Below are 20,876 nucleotides of genomic sequence, written 5' to 3' on the forward strand. Positions count from 1 at the left end.
TGTCCCATCCACTAGACACTTTTTCAATCCAAATATATTATCTCAACCTATGCCAGGATTGTATTACACGGGGGCCTTGTATTATTGTCCCATCCAATAGACACTTTTTCAATCCAAATATATTATCTCAACCTATGCCAGGATTGTATTACACGGGGGCCTTGTATTATTGTCCCATCCACTAGACACTTTTTCAATCCAAATATATTATCTCAACCTATGCCAGGATTGTATTACACGGGGACCTTGTATTATTGTCCCATCCACTAGACACTTTTTCAATCCAAATATATTATCTCAACCTATGCCAGGATTGTATTACACGGGGACCTTGTATTATTGTCCCATCCAATAGACACTTTTTCAATCCAAATATATTATCTCAACCTATGCCAGGATTGTAACTGGGACCTTGTATTATTGACCCATCCAATAGACACTTTTTCAATCCAAATATATTATCTCAACCTATGCCAGGTTTGTATTACACGGGGACCTTGTATTATTGTCCCATCCACTAGACACTTTTTCAATCCAAATATATTATCTCAACCTATGCCAGGATTGTATTACACGGGGACCTTGTATTATTGTCCCATCCAATAGACACTTTTTCAATCCAAATATATTATCTCAACCTATGCCAGGATTGTATTACACGGGGACCTTGTATTATTGTCCCATCCACTAGACACTTTTTCAATCCAAATATATTATCTCAACCTATGCCAGGTTTGTATTACACGGGGACCTTGTATTATTGTCCCATCCACTAGACACTTTTTCAATCCAAATATATTATCTCAACCTATGCCAGGTTTGTATTACACGGGGACCTTGTATTATTGTCCCATCCAATAGACACTTTTTCAATCCAAATATATTATCTCAACCTATGCCAGGATTGTATTACACGGGGACCTTGTATTATTGTCCCATCCACTAGACACTTTTTCAATCCAAATATATTATCTCAACCTATGCCAGGATTGTATTACACGGGGACCTTGTATTATTGTCCCATCCACTAGACACTTTTTCAATCCAAATATATTATCTCAACCTATGCCAGGATTGTATTACACGGGGACCTTGTATTATTGTCCCATCCACTAGACACTTTTTCAATCCAAATATATTATCTCAACCTATGCCAGGATTGTATTACACGGGGACCTTGTATTATTGTCCCATCCAATAGACACTTTTTCAATCCAAATATATTATCTCAACCTATGCCAGGATTGTATTACACGGGGACCTTGTATTATTGTCCCATCCACTAGACACTTTTTCAATCCAAATATATTATCTCAACCTATGCCAGGATTGTATTACACGGGGACCTTGTATTATTGTCCCATCCACTAGACACTTTTTCAATCCAAATATATTATCTCAACCTATGCCAGGATTGTATTACACGGGGACCTTGTATTATTGTCCCATCCACTAGACACTTTTTCAATCCAAATATATTATCTCGACCTATGCCAGGATTGTAACTGGGACCTTCAGGTTAACGAGCAAGCGTCTAACTCACTAAGCCACTGTGGCTCCCTATCATCAGGTGTAGAGTTTTCTGGGCTAATGAACACCCTACCTTATTGGGCTAATTAAAGAAAGTAAGTGTCCTAGATTATTGGGCTAATTAAAGAAAGTAAGTGTCCTAGATTATTGGGCTAATGAAGATGAAGTTGTTTATCTTATGTTCTGTATCGTATCAGTGTATACTTGATTTTGATATTTTCAATTCATTATTTCACCTTTGTAAAATTTTGAAGTACCGTAGTAGTCCTACGTTATAATGTTATAAATAAAGGGGACAAAATTTGTCTGCAATATATCAACTTTAACTGGAAGCTGACATTAAATTGTTAATAAACCAACCAACCAAGTTTGACTAAGAAACAAGGAAAGGGCAATGGCCTATGACATGTTTTTGAAAACATCAAAAGAACAATATGTGAATAAACAGTATGAAGGAATGTTTAAGTAAGAGAGAACAGGAGTAAAATAATATGAAGGACAGATGTTCACTGGTTTTTATACTTGACTATAAATTGTATAGAACTTATTGTCTGTTCACTATTAAACTAGGTCACTAGACTCATTTATAAACACGCTAGTCAGTCTTTTTTACCTTTTTAATATAAACTACATAATTAATATTTAGTTCAATATCACTTTTTTTTTTTTTACCTTTTTAAGGTACGTTAAGACTTTTTTTTTTTGTTCTCTATTTCAAGTTCATTTAGTAGAAAGGATTTTTGTTTTAGCACTTTCTGGGCCACCTGCTACAGTGAAAAACAGTAGAAACATATTGAACAGAATAAATTTAAACTTACTTGTATTTGTTGAAGGTGATTCCTTTGGTTTTGGTGTAGGTAGAGGGTATTTTCTAGGACGCCCAACTTTTCGTTTTTCTGGGGTAGGGGTAACTCCTGTCCCCGGACTGCTATCTTTAGTTGACGGCAAGGGGGGTGAGGAATTTGTGTACATTGTCATTTTATGTCTTTTCTTTGGTGGTAAACATTGCTGATGTATGGCTGCTTGTATATCATGAGTGTGATCTTCTAAAACAGTTGGAATCTCTTCAGATATACTTGTGGATTTCTTTCTCCCTGGCTTGCCTTTCTCTTTCATTAATAAAGGCTCATAAAGTTCTTTGGGTATTTTGGTTTTCTTTGGTTTTTCAACAACCACTTTCTCCTTCTTTTTCTTTTTAACGTTAATTTTTGTAAGTCTGAAAATACTTGGGAGTAAAACTTCTCCCGGACGAACGCGAATATAATTCTCTTCAGGTTTTTCCGAGATGGCAAGTTTCTCCATCGAATTCATCATCTCATAATAATTTGCATTTAAAACAGGATCGATGATATTCTTATGCTTTGATCGAAAATATAACAGTTTTTTATTTCGCTTCTTTTTCGATTCACAGTCCTGATTTTGATATGCAAATGAGAACACATTTGTGGGACTTGGCTCAACGATGGTGTCGGAAACGGGAGCCCTGAATTTCATAGAGTCAAATAAAGCTGGTTTAATTGTGCTAGAACTAGAACTAGCTGGGGTAGTAAAAGATAAAAATGATGAGGACAATGATAATGGTTTTGCCATACGTGCAGGTTTGATTTTCGCAAAAGATGAGTTCGTGTTTTTAGCAGGGAAACCTCCAAAACCTCCCATACTTTGTTTCGCGAATTTCTTTTTTCTTTTTCGCTTTTTATGTCTCATCATGACATGGAGTTTTGGTTTCCGCACTTTTGATGTTGGTTTTGAGGGAGACTTGGAAGGACTGGATTGTGATTTAAAGTTATGCAAATTTTTAGCACTAGTACCGAAGGAAAACTCACGGCGAGTATCGAACTGTTTCTGAATATTATTTGTTACACTTTGTATTAGAGAAGAGAACTCTGAATCAGAAGCAAGTCTTTTATCTTGCTGATTGGGAGAACCCAATGTGGGTGGGGGTAATGGGTTTTTACGGGGTCGCCCTGGCCCACGTTTTATCTTTATTTCACCATTTTGTCCCAACATATTTCCAGCTTGTAAATTATTCCCGAATATTTTCTTTTTCCGACCTGGTTTTCCCTTCACTTTTGTTTTTTGAGAACCTTTCACTTTTAACACTGAATGAATTTTTTTCTTTGATGGAAATTTATTCCGCGAACCTTTCGGTCTACCTGGACCACGTTTTTTAACGGGTGAGTTCGACACTGAATCGTTATTCAACGGACCAGTTGATGTACTAGGTCCATCAAAAACATCGTTCCGTAAAGGAGAGGGTTCAGGGAACATATTTCTATTGATATCTGTCTGTACGTTTATCAATGATGTTGAACTATCCACGTTGGAGTATAAAGTACTTTTTTTATATTTACTGAGATATTCAAACTTTTTTCGTTTCGGAGGACGACCGACACTCGGACGCGACACATCTCCTTGACATTTCTCAGAATGTCTTTTTTCACAACTCTTACTAGAACTTGTTACCTTTTTATCCTCAACATTACAACTTGTTGTCACTGTCGTCGTTGATTTTATAGGAGACATAGTTTGAACAGGTTCTGAATATTTCATAGATAGATCTGATTCAGACGCCAGAGAAACTTTCCGCACTTCTTGAACGTAATTAGACACTGTTTTATTGATGTTAATATCTGTACGACATTCTATTTGTGTTTCATGAATAACATTAATTCCAGTATCTCCGTGCGAAACTGATTCTGGAGAATCGTTACCAGATGGGGACCCGCCTATAGATTGTATTCCACTATCAGGAGACACATTAGGCATGCTATCCAATTTTAACAGTTGTTCAGCGCCGTCTAAATGACGACGATGTTTTGATAAACGTGAACGATCGTCAACATCCTCATCCGTAGAAAAATAACTCCGATTAGATCCTGGTGCGAGAAATATATCACTGATTTTAGTCGAGGTGGATTCCGTATCTGTGGCACAATCTCCTGAATATTCACGGTCTGATTCGGAACCACTTTTAGCGTTTGAGTTATCACGATGTTTAGTTTGTTTATAACTGGCTAGTTGGTAAGGCTTGGATGATGATGTTGAAGGTAGTCGTGTATCCTGACTGGATCCTGAACTAGTAGGACACAACCAATTAGCACTGCTATCAAATACATTTCTACTCTGAGTTTTTCCTTTCAATGAATTCTGATCCATGGGTGGAATCGTGACTTCATTTCTAACAGGAACGTGGACTTCAGGCTGAAATTAGACCAAAATTATATTCAGTTACCACAGGTACATAAACAATGTTAACTTGTAATAAAGGAAATACATTCAAATGTCACGACCATAAAATTTAATTCAGAAATAATTTGGATCTATCTGTTTACTTTTGTTTCTACCATCATCATTTCCAACTAAAACATGTTAACATTACATTGTAGTTTTCACCTAAATTGAGGCTTAAACCTGAGGAACACACCCTTAATAGACAGGATGAATAATAAATGGAGGAAACCACAAGGGGTGGAAATTAAAAGGGATGGACACCACTACCCTACATCTCTTTCGTATGTGGTATTGAATATTTCAGTGTTCATACTATACTGAAAACAATCTAAGAAACAATTTTAAAGAGGTTTTCAAATTTCTTAAGTGTATCGGGGACACTGATACCATCAATTTGTACCATCCAATTTTCGATCAGATGACTCTGGTTCCTGCAATTCCACAAAAACGAAGTGTTTTATGATGTCACTAATTATGAAGGGCTTTATGTGATAAAGCATAATTCCCAAATACACATTAAAAATGTAGAAAACCTCTTTACCATTACAAACAATTTGTTAACGAAACTTACATTTAGCACTGGTAGAGCACTGACAATAACAGGTGGATTAACTGTAGTCTGAGGGGAAGTAAACAATATATTACTCTCTTGTTCTACATCATCGCCTTTACTTTCTTTCATTGAGAAGGTCAATTTAAGTTGGCCCTCATTATATCCACTAGTTTGCTGTACGGAGAATATCTTATCATGAGACTGTCCGGGAACGTCCGGTTCCGAATCACAATCGCTGGTTGAAGAATAACACACAGAAGAACTGTCTTCATCAGTACAATCCTTTCTACATTCATTCATCTCTCCTCTCCTCCAGCCAGCCAACAACTAGTGGCTTCCAATCTGTAGTTCCTAATTCTTTTCTCTTCTACTGTAATCATGAATCTTATTACAGCCTAATCTGAAAAGAATACCCAAATTTTCAAAATTCAGAGAAAATGAAGTCAAAAATGTAAGCTAAAAACATAAATTTGGAACATAATTGTTAAATAATACAACATTTCTCACAACAGAAAACACCAGCAAAGAATCCAAAAGTTGTTTCACAATATGCAGGTTACATTTCATTTTATAAAAAGATTTCAATTTTGATACATTTCATCTTAGATCATTTTCATTTCAAAATCCCCAAAAAATACTTCCAACTAGGTCAAAAAATATTATGAATTGGATCAATCAGTAAAGGTGTAAATATGTAATTCCATTCCCAGTGTAAGTTGATTGAATCAATTAGCCATGTTTAGATCCTGTCCATCATGGCCAATGATCAACCAGATTAACACCTGTAGAGGCCATAATTGCTTTGACCTACAAATTGACCAGTCAGCAGTGAAACCACAATAATTTCTCAATGTCAACAAACTAAAATTTCTCCAAAAACAAAACAATGAACCTTCTTCCTTGAGAATTTTAGAAAAATTCATATTGGAATTATAGGTCAGTTGGTTAGAAGCATGGCAAATGCACACAATCAAGGTGAAATGATCATCTTACGTCTCTTTTCGTCGCTTGACCGAATGAAAACAATTTGCAAGCTTGTGATTTGTGAGATGTGTTTTCTTCCAAAATAACGCGCCAAAATGAAGACAATGCATTGTCCTTTTGGCACCAAACGACTTATTCATAAAACAAGAAGGTGGACATATCACTGAAAGACACTCACCTGCGGGAAATAACAGTAAATGATACTATTCCAGTAAATTTTTAGGAAAAAGCCAACACAGGCTAATACGCCATAACTAAATCAAAAACAAAATGGCGTCTACTACAGAAATTCGACAGGGAATTCTCACGGTCAAGGTTTAGAATTTCCACTTTTGTCGATAGCAAATTCTCTAAATATTTGCGTGGAATTTTGTGGAATAATTCAATTAATGTCAAAATTTTTCCATTTTATGACATGTCAAATCATTATAGAAGAACAATTAAGTGCTGTGCATTAATGGTGTGGAAATGAGTCATTTTTTCCTTTCGATTTGATGCTTGTTTTGGTCGACTTTGAGGAAATATTTTGACCCAACTACCTCATTTGATCACTTTTAGCTTGAATTTCAAAATATTTTACTAATCAAATTTCTTACCTTTTTCAAAAAAGAGTTTTTAGAGGAAAAATTTGGAATGAAATAATTTCCCATGAATCATCAAAATCCAAGATGGATGCGCCCTTGAAAATGCAAAAACTGCAAGTGCTTGGGCGATTATTCCGAAAAATTCACAAATCTCCTCAATTATGCAACCTGAAACAAGGTACACATTACAGTTGTCGCTTAAATGCATTAAACACTTAAATATTTTACACTGTTTTAGTGATCAGAGGTGAATTTTTCCCATTTTATCAATTTTCTTCAATGTCAATATTGGTCCAGGTCATGCCAAATCGCCCTTACCTTCTGGTACCAAGACGCCCAATTATTAACTTGTTTTCATTTTTTGAAGCATTCCGGTTTTGTCAGTCTTTGATAAACAAGTTTTGATTTATATTGTGCTGGCATGCTTTGGTGTGCAAATAATAAGCTCTGTTTCTGCTTCTTTGTATAATGTGGAGAAAAAGGGCTTGATTGAAGCTGACAGACTGTAGCCTATCTAATCAAAATATATCTTTTAGGCATCATGTAGTTAAACTTTATCTTTATCTTTGTCTCTTTGACAGAAACTGTTGCATGTTGTATTTCAGAATGCTGCCCAGAAACTAAAATAATAAAAAATTCACCAAACATCAGATGTTTTTCTAACAACACCCGATTACAGACCGAGGCCCAGTTAGAATTTAACAGAAATATTAAAGTTACGTATAAATGCCATGATAATGATCCGGTAAGTATTGAATGAATGGTAACTTGCCATTGCGTTATCTTTACGAACAAAAGGTGAAATCAGTCTCTAATGCTTGTCGGAAAACACATATTTTGTTCACGTCACAAAATCTCAGCATTGGAGAGGGTAGAAATTTGATTGGGGCTATCGTCAAACAGATTAATGTTCAAGAGGGCTGTCTTTAGACCCCAACTGAGGTGGCTATATTAGAAATAAAAGCTTGTGAAACGAAAGTTTGGTCTAATTTTATTTAGACTGAGATATATTTGTTATTTTTATCGTTTTTTTATATTTCAGTTGAAACTGAGTGTAGATCAAGAAGGTTTATTTTATGATATACCAAGAGCTGAATTTGATAAATATTTAAAATGGTCGCTACATAGAGAATTTGTTAGATTGGTAAGTATTAAAAAATTTTCTACGTCATATGAGGGCACGTCAGAGGGGCTGACATGGGCGACTGGTTGTTCGGATGGGACAATAAACGGAGGCCTCATGTGCTACAGGCTTTGCACATAAAAGATCTCTCGACAATTGGAAATCAAAATCTGTAAAATTTGCCTGTATTTATTTCCCTAATCAGGTGAAGAAAAGTAGGAAATCAAATTCCATTTCACTTCATTTTTATGAGGGTACAGTGACTGGGGCACATGTCTCATCAAAATTAGTTCACACAGTTCTAGTCTACCAACTGATCCTTGGCCAAACCTCATGGCATTGATCTTTCCTAGATAAAGTAGTTAAACTAGAAGATCTAATCACTGTATGTTCAACTAGTTAATTATGTATAGTAATTATTGGTATATTTAAGACAGGTGTATTAAATAACTGTAGTTTGATGGTAAGAAGACCAGCGTTAGAGATGATTGATTATATTCAACATGTAGATCTTAATAAACCTGTTGTTAAAGCTTTTTTCTGTATCCTTTAAATATTAATTACAATAGTCTAACCAGGCTAGTCCATTTGACCGAATTCCTTCTGATATGATAAGTCAGAAATAATCAACCATTTTAGTCCAGTTAAAAACTTACTGACTAAACTGGAGACTATGTAATCTTTGCTGTGTTAATCGAGACACGTGTTGTCATAAATATTTTAATCCTTAACTTTGAAACAAGATGGACGAAATGGTTGTGGTAAATCTACGAGTTTAAGTCATGTGATACATTATTGTGGTAAAGCTGGCTTTTTAATCGTCAATATTAGATTTCGTAAGTTTTAATTATTTTCTCTTATTAGTCTTAAATCTAATCCTAGACAGCCATTTCTAAAACTTTCCTGAACATGATTTTGATTATGTATATTATGTATATGTGTCAGCAGGGAGCCTTTTGCTTGAAAAATTAGATTTTAAGAAATTCAGTGATCTGATTGAATAATAAAACTAAATTTATGATTAATTTTAGTGCTTGACGAATCAGATGACTTGAATACTAAAATCATCCAAAAATTAAGTTTTCAAAATATTAACATCATGTATTGATGTGATTAATCCTGTAAACAAATACAAACAGTCAACTGAGTCAAGTGTTAATTTTCATCTATTGAAGTTAGTATTGAAATTTTGAGTATTGATTATTTGGTTATTTGGTATAAGGTATAAAAGTGAAATTTGTTTATTTTTCAGCGTCTGCGTTAGTTCAGAGTTATACTGGGTACGAAGCATCAACTTATAAAGATGGTAGAATTGATCATCCTAAAGACGCCATGGAATGGTTGATTCAATTTCAATCTCAAAATTCTCATCTTCTGAAAGATTTAAAGGTTGGTAAAAATAGATAGATCAAGATGAGATCTCCTGATATTTCAAGCTTATCTTTTTCTCTGTTTTCATTACGACTCGTCTCAGTAAATCTTAAAGCGACCAATCATACTTTATTATCAAAAACAGGAATTTTTTAGTTGAGCTAATCACTAACAGTGTTCACATCTCACTGTCAAAATTTGAGCCTTCAAATCTAGGTGTGTCCAGAATATAGAAAAGACATCTATAGAAATATAGAAAAGACATCTATAGAAATATAGAAAAGACATCTATAGAAATATAGAAAAGACATCTATAGAAATATAGAAAAGACATCTATAGAAATAGAAAGTGAAATTTCTAGAAAAAGTGTTTATTTTTAGATTAGTAAAGATTGTATTTGGAATAAAAGAGAATCATCACCAGCAGGAACGTCTTTCTCTGAGCTGGTAGAATTCGTAAGTTTTTTTTATTCACCATATATCTTGGCACTCTTCCGAACACTGTTTGACAAGCGTTCAATACCAGCATAGGTCGAGATAAAACCGTTAGATTTTTCAACTCATGTCAGTGATGTAGGTAAGAGGGGCTTGACATGGATAAAGTGTCTTATCGTGCAGGTGGGAAATAAACCGAGGCCCTGTGTGATAAATATCCCTTGACAGTTTTACTCATTGCATCAGTCAAAACTGTTACAGAAAAGTTAAGACTATCGACTTCATTTCATCTTATTTGTTTTTCAGTGTATCAATCGTAACACGTATGCTTCTGATTGTGTGGCCATTTTATTACGAGAAATTAAAAAACTGGCTTGTGATAAAAAGTGAGTTATTTAAGAGTTGTTGTGCAACTTAGTTTTATCATAGAGTTTGGATTGGTTGATAATACTAAACTTAAAAGGATTGGTTTGCATTTACGGGGATGGATTTGAGTCTTGAATATTTGTAAATAGTCTTCAGAAACACTAGAAAAGATCATTAATTGCATAATTCCTTCAAAAATATCTCAAACTAGAAATTTCTTTTCCTATTTCTATAGATGTCTTTTTTTATATATCTCAGTGTCTCAAAAGAGATGACTTGTCTTTTTAACATTCAAACATGGATAATTTTGGACACACATGGATTTGAAGGGTCAAACTTCGATGGTGAGCTGTGAACACTATTACTGATTAACTAAAAAATTCGAATTTGTGAGACTAAGGTAGGATTGGTCAAACAGATGGAGAACATGTCCTGTTCTAGGGATTGAGCAGTCAGATGATTGGAACACTAAACTATCTAAACACAATATATATAGACACAGCTTTATACAACAACAATTAATATATATTATATCTTGTAGAATTAAAGTTTTAGTATCAGTAGATAGTATTAATGGTTTATTTAGGTGATATATAAGTAATAATATATATTATATCTTGTAGAATTAAAGTTTTAGTATCAGTAGATAGTATTAATGGTTTATTTAGGTGATATATAAGTAATAATATATATTATATCTTGTAGAATTAAAGTTTTAGTATCAGTAGATGGTATTAATGGTTTATTTAGGTGATATATAAGTAATAATATATATTATATCTTGTAGAATTAAAGTTTTAGTATCAGTAGATGGTATTAATGGTTTATTTAGGTGATATATAAGTAATAATATATATTATATCTTGTAGAATTAAAGTTTTAGTATCAGTAGATAGTATTAATGGTTTATTTAGGTGATATATAAGTAATAATATATATTATATCTTGTAGAATTAAAGTTTTAGTATCAGTAGATAGTATTAATGGTTTATTTAGGTGATATATAAGTAATAATATATATTATATCTTGTAGAATTAAAGTTTTAGTATCAGCAGATAGTATTAATGGTTTATTTAGGTGATATATAAGTAATAATATATATTATATCTTGTAGAATTAAAGTTTTAGTATCAGTAGATGGTATTAATGGTTTATTTAGGTGATATATAAGTAATAATATATATTATATCTTGTAGAATTAAAGTTTTAGTATCAGTAGATAGTATTAATGGTTTATTTAAGTGATATATAAGTAATAATATATATTATATCTTGTAGAATTAAAGTTTTAGTATCAGTAGATAGTATTAATGGTTTATTTAGGTGATATATAAGTAATAATATATATTATATCTTGTAGAATTAAAGTTTTAGTATCAGTAGATAGTATTAATGGTTTATTTAGGTGATATATAAGTAATAATATATATTATATCTTGTAGAATTAAAGTTTTAGTATCAGTAGATAGTATTAATGGTTTATTTAGGTGATATATAAGTAATAATATATATTATATCTTGTAGAATTAAAGTTTTAGTATCAGTAGATAGTATTAATGGTTTATTTAGGTGATATATAAGTAATAATATATATTATATCTTGTAGAATTAAAGTTTTAGTATCAGTAGATGGTATTAATGGTTTATTTAGGTGATATATAAGTAATAATATATATTATTTTTTGTAGAATTAAAGTTTTAGTATCAGTAGATAGTATTAATGGTTTATTTAGGTGATATATAAGTAATAATATATATTATATCTTGTAGAATTAAAGTTTTAGTATCAGCAGATAGTATTAATGGTTTATTTAGGTGATATATAAGTAATAGTATATATTATATCTTGTAGAATTAAAGTTTTAGTATCAGTAGATAGTATTAATGGTTTATTTAGGTGATATATAAGTAATAATATATATTATATCTTGTAGAATTAAAGTTTTAGTATCAGTAGATAGTATTAATGGTTTATTTAGGTGATATATAAGTAATAATATATATTATATCTTGTAGAATTAAAGTTTTAGTATCAGTAGATGGTATTAATGGTTTATTTAGGTGATATATAAGTAATAATATATATTATATCTTGTAGAATTAAAGTTTTAGTATCAGTAGATGGTATTAATGGTTTATTTAGGTGATATATAAGTAATAATATATATTATATCTTGTAGAATTAAAGTTTTAGTATCAGTAGATAGTATTAATGGTTTATTTAGGTGATATATAAGTAATAATATATATTATATCTTGTAGAATTAAAGTTTTAGTATCAGTAGATAGTATTAATGGTTTATTTAGGTGATATATAAGTAATAATATATATTATATCTTGTAGAATTAAAGTTTTAGTATCAGTAGATGGTATTAACGGTTTATTTAGAGAATGTGTCATGAGGAACGAAAATAAAAAACTTGTAAGTTTCATAAATACCTAATATATTTCATTATACAGTACTAACAGAGGAACTGGGGAACTTTACAGGACAAATTTCATGACAGATTAAGACGAAATTACTTATCACTGACTTATAGACGAGCCCACTGAAAACCACAAATGTTTAAAAGAAGTGTATGACTGAAGGTTGAATATTTCATACTGGTAATTGTGACTGTACTGCCTAATATTTTTATTAAAAAGAGGCTGCCAGTTGGCAAAGTTCCTATTAGCCCTAATACCGTTTTGATCTAAGAAATAATTATAATATTTAATTCTAGATTATGAATGAAGATATCACGTTAATCAGAAGTTTTAGAAAAATAATTCAGACAAATTGGGTGAGATTATATTTTATTATTTCTCTTAGAGGACACAGCTCTGTAATAGGTTGAGCCTCACCTCCTCTGCCTAGGAGACAGGGGTTAAAACAACATTTGGCTGACTCTTGGCATCAATGTTTTTTTCACCTTGAAGGGGGATTGAATCCAGGCGAAATGATCTTAGAAACAGTATATACTATTGTCCTGTTAGTTAACGTTACGACTAATTGCCGAAAACACTTCAGTACCTTATGGTCACATTTTTTCTGTCTTATCTTTACTTAAAGCTTTATTAAGGATACTAGGACAACCTAGCTCAAAGATCATTTCGAAGATACGTGGCGAGGGCATCTTAATTGAAAAAATACATTATATAAATTTTCATTTTTGTGCCGAATGTTGTCCCTCAACCTCTATCAATCTAAAATATTTAGTAAGAATGAAAATCTTGAATAAGATCTAAACAATAATGTTTCTGTGTATTTTTCAGACTAATGGTTTTATTGTGGGTACTATCGATGAATTGGCCAATGAACCAGGACTACGAGGAAGTTACACACCAAATTTTGTTTTAGGCAAAAAGGTAGGTTAATTCTAACATCAAAACAATAAATCAAAACAATAAATCTATTGATAAACTATTATACCAGTCTATTCAGTTGTAAATAGGTATTAGTAATCTGGGAAAAAATGGATACCAAGAAGTTTATTCAAAAACTAGTAGATTAAGTGTTAAATTCATCTATAAACACTTTATAGTCCACCTATTTATTCAGGCTCATATCGAACACCATAAAAACACAAGAATATGAAAGTTGGTATGTCCAGGTGTATAAAATAAAGAATGATAGTAAGTGAACTGGTTTTGTTTTTGATGTTATTCCAAATGTTTGTTCACTCTATATAATGATATATTTCTATATATTTCAGGGATTTGAATGTCTAGATCCGTTTATACCAGTTTTAGTAACAAAATATAACACAAAAGAAATGTATAATTGTTTACAATATTATCAAGATTATAACTGGCTTCAACATCCTTCATGTAGGTTTTATATTGAGGTTCTATTTCTCTCTTAGCCATATCGGTGAGGAGGGGGGAGTGTTTATTTTTGGAAGTGGGGCTCTTGGTTCCTCAAAAATTCTAAAACTCTGTTTATTTCATTGTGTGTAAAATATCTTATTTATGATAATATAATAAAAGTTTGTGAACTATTAATTTTTATTTTGAGAATTTTGACACAAGTTTGTTTTGTTTAAATTAAAGAAAGATGTAGTATATCTATAATGTTATTATTCATCTATTGTTCTGTTTAATTCTAAATGTTATTTAAACATTGATTTATCAGTTGTGTATTAATGTACAATTAACTTTTATGTTCAGATTTTTGACATAATTTTATTTTTTTGTTTGTTTATTTCAGCTAAAACAAAGAAAGGTTTAGATGAAATTATTTTTCTCAGTGACTATAATCCGTATACATTAACACGAGTTTGTGGTTCAAGATAAAACATCAAACAAACTTTACATAGTGTATTGTACTGAAACTAAGAGAGGTGTTGTTTATATCATTAGGAGAGATTGACAATAAAGACAACGGTTAAATCTGGTTTGACTTGAGCTTAAAGTTTATTATAAACTTAATATTGTGCTAAAAATAAACATGTCATAATTTTTCCCTGAAGCCAATGAAATAACTACAAAGACAATTTTTATATGTGTCAAGTTAGAATGCAGAGAGATCCAACCATTTCATAAATCTTCTACTCATGTGATTTGTTATTTAAAAATTTCATTGTATTTCTAGAAATAATAAACTGAATATATAAAAAGTCAAGTTTCTTGTTTATGAAAAATAAATCTGATTGGATGAAAGGTGATACTAGTGAGGCTATATATTTACAGTTATACATGTCATTCGCATTGACATCTGATAATCAAATTAAAATTTGATACTGTCCTGCAAAATTTCCCCCATTATACACTGCATGGCTTTATCTTCAACTGTGCATCATGTTTACTGCAAGTAGAGGCCTATAGCTTGAACTTGAGTTTAACTGACTAAAAGTATGAAACATTAGTCATAATGGAAGTCTTTCAAAGAAATACTCCAAATCATTGAACAAATCTTTGAATTTTTATCCCGTTGATTAAATTGTTCAGTTTACAGTTGAAGGGAAATAACTCCATTTTACAAACTACTATAGAATCTATTATCTCCCTTCGATATATTACCATAGTAACACTCCATCTTGTATTTCTACATAGATAGTTCCTATTTATTTTAATTTCCATGAATTTCATTTGATTTAGTATTTTTTCAATCCAAAATATTTATGTGAAAGCTACATTGGAATATTTTTTAAAGAAAGTTATAATTTTGTAGGTCAGTTGGAAATGACGTTTCAGATTTCTCTAGAACTATTTCATTGGCGGATGAATTATAACTGAGTGAGATGGCATGTAAATAATAAGTTGATTGTGACGGCAACAATTCAATAAATTTCAGTTTCTCGACAGATTGTGTCATAATTTATTATCAACATGTCGCGATCAGCTGGAACTCTAGTTACTACTCATAATGCCACTTATATTCCTCCGAGATTTATGCCTGGGTAAGTAAAAACTCTCTCACATTGTGGTCCTTTTATCACTTTTCACTTTTCCATTTCTGCAAATAAAATGACAAGCCAAAAACAAATAAATGGCAAGAATCAAGTAGGCTTAATTGTAAGTCATCAAGTGCATCAAATATCAAGTGACCATTTTTCATTGTAAATTCATCATTTGTCATTGTCTTTAGAAATTTTAAAACAGAACCTGAACCATGTTGTTACCCAGAGTTTCTGTTCGATCTTCAGACAACTGGACAACTGTCTGAACTAGACTATTTCAGTCTTGTATCTATATTTTCTTTCTCTCCAATTAATTACATATGAAGTTGAGACCAACAGATTACTGTGTTGATAGTTAAATATCTAAGCCTGTGTTCTATCTAATGGTGATTTGATTCAAAATTTTATAGTTGAAGCCTTGTGCTGTTTTTAATTATGAAATTTTGTTTATTACAGATATCGGGGTCACTGTCCTACAATAAAATATGATTATGGTGAAACGTACGGTAACGCTACAAATAAATATTTTCAAGATTATAGATCACAAGTTTTAAACAGTTCTAAAGATCCGTATTGTCGTGGTGGTCAGTTTCCTACTTATTATACTCATAATCCTGATCTAGTTATTAGCAATAGATGTAGAAACAGAGATCGCTGGATTCTGGCTCCGAAATACGAACTTTCTAATGTAGATTATGATAGAAGAGATGAACTGAGAAGTTTTGATACGGTAAGTTGTTTTTTTAATCTATTACGGTATACAAGTTGATGGGTTGGTATTTTAAATATCTTATAGAATTTGTTCTATCTCTTTTCAAATTAGAAATTTCCTGTTAGCTGAGCTGGTATATAAGAAGTTAGGTTTTTACTGTATTAGATTCATTTTTTACTGCCCTATCTTTTAATGATTATGAAAAGTGCCTTGCTTTATAACCTCTATGAAGCCCATGATTCGATGAAATGTCACCTTCTAGAAGTTTGTTGGGCTGTTGACATGGTTTTATTTACTGGCTAAGCAGATAAGTTATGAATAGATAAAGTGGTACCCTGTAATTTGATTTCAATCAAACCAATTCATGTTTATAATTTCTGAGATAAACTAATCATTAAATTTTTTTATTTCAGTTGGCCCAGAAACATCGTGAATTTTATACAGATAAAACTGGAACTCAGAAACCTGTGGAATATTTTCAACTACCAAATAATCCCAACGAGGAATTCCGAACTAAAACTGCATTGTAAGTGTTAAATATAGGAATATATCTTGATGTTTTTATCTGGCTTTGTTTTATTCATCAATTTCATTAAGCATGTTATTTCAATTATACTCAAATAACTATATTCTTATACATTTGGTTAAGCTATTACGAACTTTGTCTTATACCTTGACTACAATATACACCTATTCTTGTGTTAAGAAATACAGCGATTTGATTGGATTGTACGCCAGAATATTATTTGATGATAATCAAAAACATGGCCACAAAAAAAAACACTTTAATTTGTAGGTGTAAGTAGTAAAGACAGTTTAAGTTTCTATTTATTTTACTTATATATAACATGGTTTGGTTCATATATTTTAAATAGCATTTATACTCTACGAAAATAAAATAGAAACTTTATTGTGTAAGAATATCTTTGTTGACTATATTTGTGAATCTCATTTCATTTCTATGTAACTGTAACATTGCATGTATTCTCTTGTGTTTGTGTATAACTTTAACTAACTAATATCTCTGCATGTTTACCTCATAAACTTTTACTAACCCTTCACTTAACATCAACTTATATCATATTACGCCTTAGATTCAGTTTACCTTCTAATTTCAATTTTACATTTCAAGAGATTCTGTCTTATCAAATTATAATCAAATTACATCCAGCTTTCATGGTATTATACAACCACAAATATTTCTAATCTAAAACCTTCTTTAGTGTTTCATAATAATTTTAGTTTCGTTTAATTTCAACATACACCGTTATTAAGACAAATTTTCTTTTAAATATTAAAATCCACTGTAGTAGAATCTTCTTTAGTTTTCTGTCTTGATATCATTAACATGTAGAATTTCCTGTATTAGAATGTTTCCTACTGTTTTATTATTATCTTTATTTCATCTAGTAAGAATATATTTAAAAATTAATCTTTATTTTTATATCGTAAATAAATAAACAACTAAATATCAGATAAAATAAAATTAATAACATAAAACTTAAATAAACCACAGAAAATTGTAGAATTAAATTGTTTGAATTAACTTTCACTGACAATTATTTAACTGAATGTTTTTAATATTACACTAATTTGTTTTGATGAAATGTTTTGTTTGTCTGACCAATGTTTTGTTGTTTGCACCTAATGTTTTTAGACCATTCCGACCTGGTTTATAAAGAACCTGAATTATAACTGACGATTTACTGTATTTGGTGAGTAAACTTCACTCTTCCTGGGTGATCAAACGAGGAATCACTGTTTGAATTGGAATAGATGTCTGAAATAAATATAAATGGCTGTTTTTTGAGAGGATTTGAGATTGAAATAACAACTTTTCTTCCCCTTTGAATTGAAATGGCTTTTTGAATTGGAATGGCTTTTTGAATTGAAATGGCTTTTTGAATTGAAATGGCTTTTTGAAGTGGAATGAATTTCTTTTTAAGATGATTTCTTGAATTTGAATCATTATTTCTTCTTTTTTTCTGTGAACTGGAATAGATGTCTGATTAAATATGTTTTTAAATGATTTGATAATAATGGATGTCTGATTAAATATGTTTTTAAATGATTTGATAATAATAGATGTCTGATTAAATATGTTTTTAAATGATTTGATAATAATGATATGAATTGAATGATTGTAATTTGATTGTAATATTGGAATGGTTTGAAAATGTAATTCTGTTTGATGAATGACTGTATTTTATAAGAATTGGCATGTTGTATTCCAGAATAAATTTTTTACAGGTTTAATGAGATAACTGTTCGAAATTAAAACAATTGTTTCATATCTTCTCTGTATAGATTGTTTTAATTTTACTGAGTGTATGATTGACATATTGGAATGGTTTGAAATTTTGTTTGATGTTGAAATATGGCATGTAGAAAACCTTTTTTAATCTTGTATTATTTTTGGTTTCAGTTCATCTATACCTAAAGTTACCCTACCACCAGTCGACGTTTCTAAATCAACCCAGTCAACAATCAGAGCACCTAGAACTTTCATTAGAGACAGAGAAATGAGAGATTTCATCTTTGAAACACGATAAATACTGGAACCAATATCTACAGGATTATTACCTCTTAGAATGGAGATGAACTTTACTTTATAATATTTATCTAGTGTCTTAAATATACAACAGAATTCCTGTCCAATCTTCCCTTAATGCTGCTAAAATCTTTTATTTGATATTAAAACAGATCAACACTATATCTGATATCAAGTTAGAAATAAAACCAAGACAACTGTAATATTTATATTAGTCACTGAGTCACTGAATTCAGATTTTAAACTATGCTGCTAAAATCTTTTATTTTATTTTCAATTGAAAACTATCAACACTGGATCCAGAAACATGGCTACTTTTGTTATTTTATATCTGTATGTACTTGTTGCATACTTTAATTTTTATTTCATTGATTTTTGATAAACATTGTCTGAAGATTGAATATAAAACTTATAAATTTTGAGTATATTTCACATTAAAAATCAATTAAAAGGTGAACTGCTGTGATATTTTAGCTTTGTTTTCTAAATCATTTAATTTGTTATGATCTGAGTCAAAGCACATGTGATATTTTTTTTATATAAGTAACAAAATTTAGCAATTGAAAGAACATCAGCAAGTTTCTGCTTCTGATATATAATTTGATTCTGTTGTACAGTTTCTGCTTCTGATATATAATTTGATTCTGTTGTACAGTTTCTGCTTCTGATATATAATTTGATTCTGTTGTACAGTTGCTGCTTCTGATATATAATTTGATTCTGTTGTACAGTTGCTGCTAAATTCTTGGGAGATCCTGAAATGTAGGAGATTGTTGTATGTGTCAGAAAGACAATTTCTTCCAATCGAAGAGGAACATCACTGAGATTTTATCCAGTTTGATTTCTGCTTGTTTAAGTTTGTTTAGTTATAAATGTTAAATGAGTGAGACTTCTATTTCGATACTTTTTTAGGAAGTCTGAATATTTATAACAGAAATATTTAAATATAAGAATCAATACTGGAGCAGCACTTGTATTATTTTAAAATCTTCAGGTGGCCCTCACACCATAGCTATTTCTAGTTGTGTAGGGTTTCAACTAAGAATAGCGGTCATACGTTTCAAATGTAACTCTCATGTAACTGAGTTGTAAGTTGTGTTTGGATATCAACACCATTATTCACGACCATACATAACTAGTAATCACTATAGTGACAGGGCACCTATACTAGTAACAAAGATTGGTGATTTTGTAAATAATATTAAAATATTTATTTCTATCTGTATGATTATCATTTGTTAATTTTAAAATTTGACTATTTTTTATGATTAAACTTTGTTACAAAATAGATTGAAACTTGTTTTTGAATTATTCACAGGAGGAGCTCTGTTCAAATATATATTCACATATTAGGATTTGATGGTTGAAACTACCTGGTACAGTCAAAAGAAAGGAACAGCCATTTTTTACAAGGATAACAATTTAGGTTTACAAGGATCCTGTCTACCAGCTGGTCTTTGGCTTAACTTCTTGACAATGATTTTACAAGCAACTTAGATTCTCAGGAGCCTTGACTAGATTTTAAAAATGGAAGACTTGATAAGATAGTGCCCACTACATTATATAATTTCTTGGTGAAAAAGAGATAACAGTGACCCAGTTTAAGATTAATATCAGGGTTAGATACAAATGTTGTGCAGTGAACACCCCTTTGGAGACTCTGGAATGTAACTCTTATATTTATGAAGTGGACCCCCTCTCATATACATTTAATCTGCAGTGGTTTATACACAACTAATAATGTCAAATGTAATGTGTTATAAATGGATGAGCAACCATAAAGTCGAATGTATCCATATAAGGTCGAATGTGTCATATACACAATCAATTAGGTCGAATCTGTCGTAAACATTACATAAGAAATCGAGACTACTTAATGAATAGCGAACAAGGATTTGATTGGTTGATTTTAGAGACTTCTCCATCTCGACCAATGAAATGAGTTTTTATGAATAACTTCGGCGCGCTGAAAATAATGGCGGCGATTTGATTTTGGATTTTATGAAAATGTGAAATTGTTACGCACCTAAATTACAAAGTGATTCTCGAA

General features: G+C 31.0%; 3 protein-coding genes across 3 annotated transcripts; 2 read left to right on the forward strand and 1 right to left on the reverse strand.

Moving 5' to 3' along the window:
• Window positions 1-2,250: 2,250 nt before the first annotated feature.
• Window positions 2,251-6,490, reverse strand: LOTGIDRAFT_239315 (hypothetical protein; the record flags this gene model as incomplete). Its single annotated transcript, XM_009054701.1, has 4 exons — window positions 6,480-6,490; window positions 5,336-5,717; window positions 2,349-4,734; window positions 2,251-2,297 (listed from the first exon to the last, which is right to left on the reverse strand). Exons 2-4 carry the CDS (start codon window positions 5,615-5,617, stop codon window positions 2,251-2,253), a joined length of 2,715 nt encoding a protein of 904 aa, XP_009052949.1. The 5' UTR covers window positions 5,618-5,717; window positions 6,480-6,490.
• A 1,960-nt stretch (window positions 6,491-8,450) lies between these two features.
• LOTGIDRAFT_144016 (hypothetical protein) lies at window positions 8,451-14,457 on the forward strand (the record flags this gene model as incomplete). The annotated part of the gene is made up of 10 exons (XM_009054702.1): window positions 8,451-8,550; window positions 8,752-8,844; window positions 9,261-9,397; window positions 9,761-9,835; window positions 10,121-10,200; window positions 12,526-12,604; window positions 12,906-12,965; window positions 13,438-13,530; window positions 13,878-13,992; window positions 14,372-14,457. Coding segments are annotated over 10 exons (918 nt in total), but the record flags the coding sequence as incomplete, so codon positions are not given.
• Window positions 14,458-15,495: 1,038 nt separating this feature from the next.
• Window positions 15,496-16,763, forward strand: LOTGIDRAFT_58444 (hypothetical protein; the record flags this gene model as incomplete). Its single annotated transcript, XM_009054703.1, has 3 exons — window positions 15,496-15,563; window positions 16,020-16,293; window positions 16,689-16,763. Coding segments are annotated over 3 exons (417 nt in total), but the record flags the coding sequence as incomplete, so codon positions are not given.
• Window positions 16,764-20,876: the final 4,113 nt, after the last annotated feature.

This window comes from Lottia gigantea (genome assembly GCF_000327385.1).
Source record: "Lottia gigantea unplaced genomic scaffold LOTGIsca_221, whole genome shotgun sequence".
NCBI classification, from domain to species: domain Eukaryota; kingdom Metazoa; phylum Mollusca; class Gastropoda; family Lottiidae; genus Lottia; species Lottia gigantea.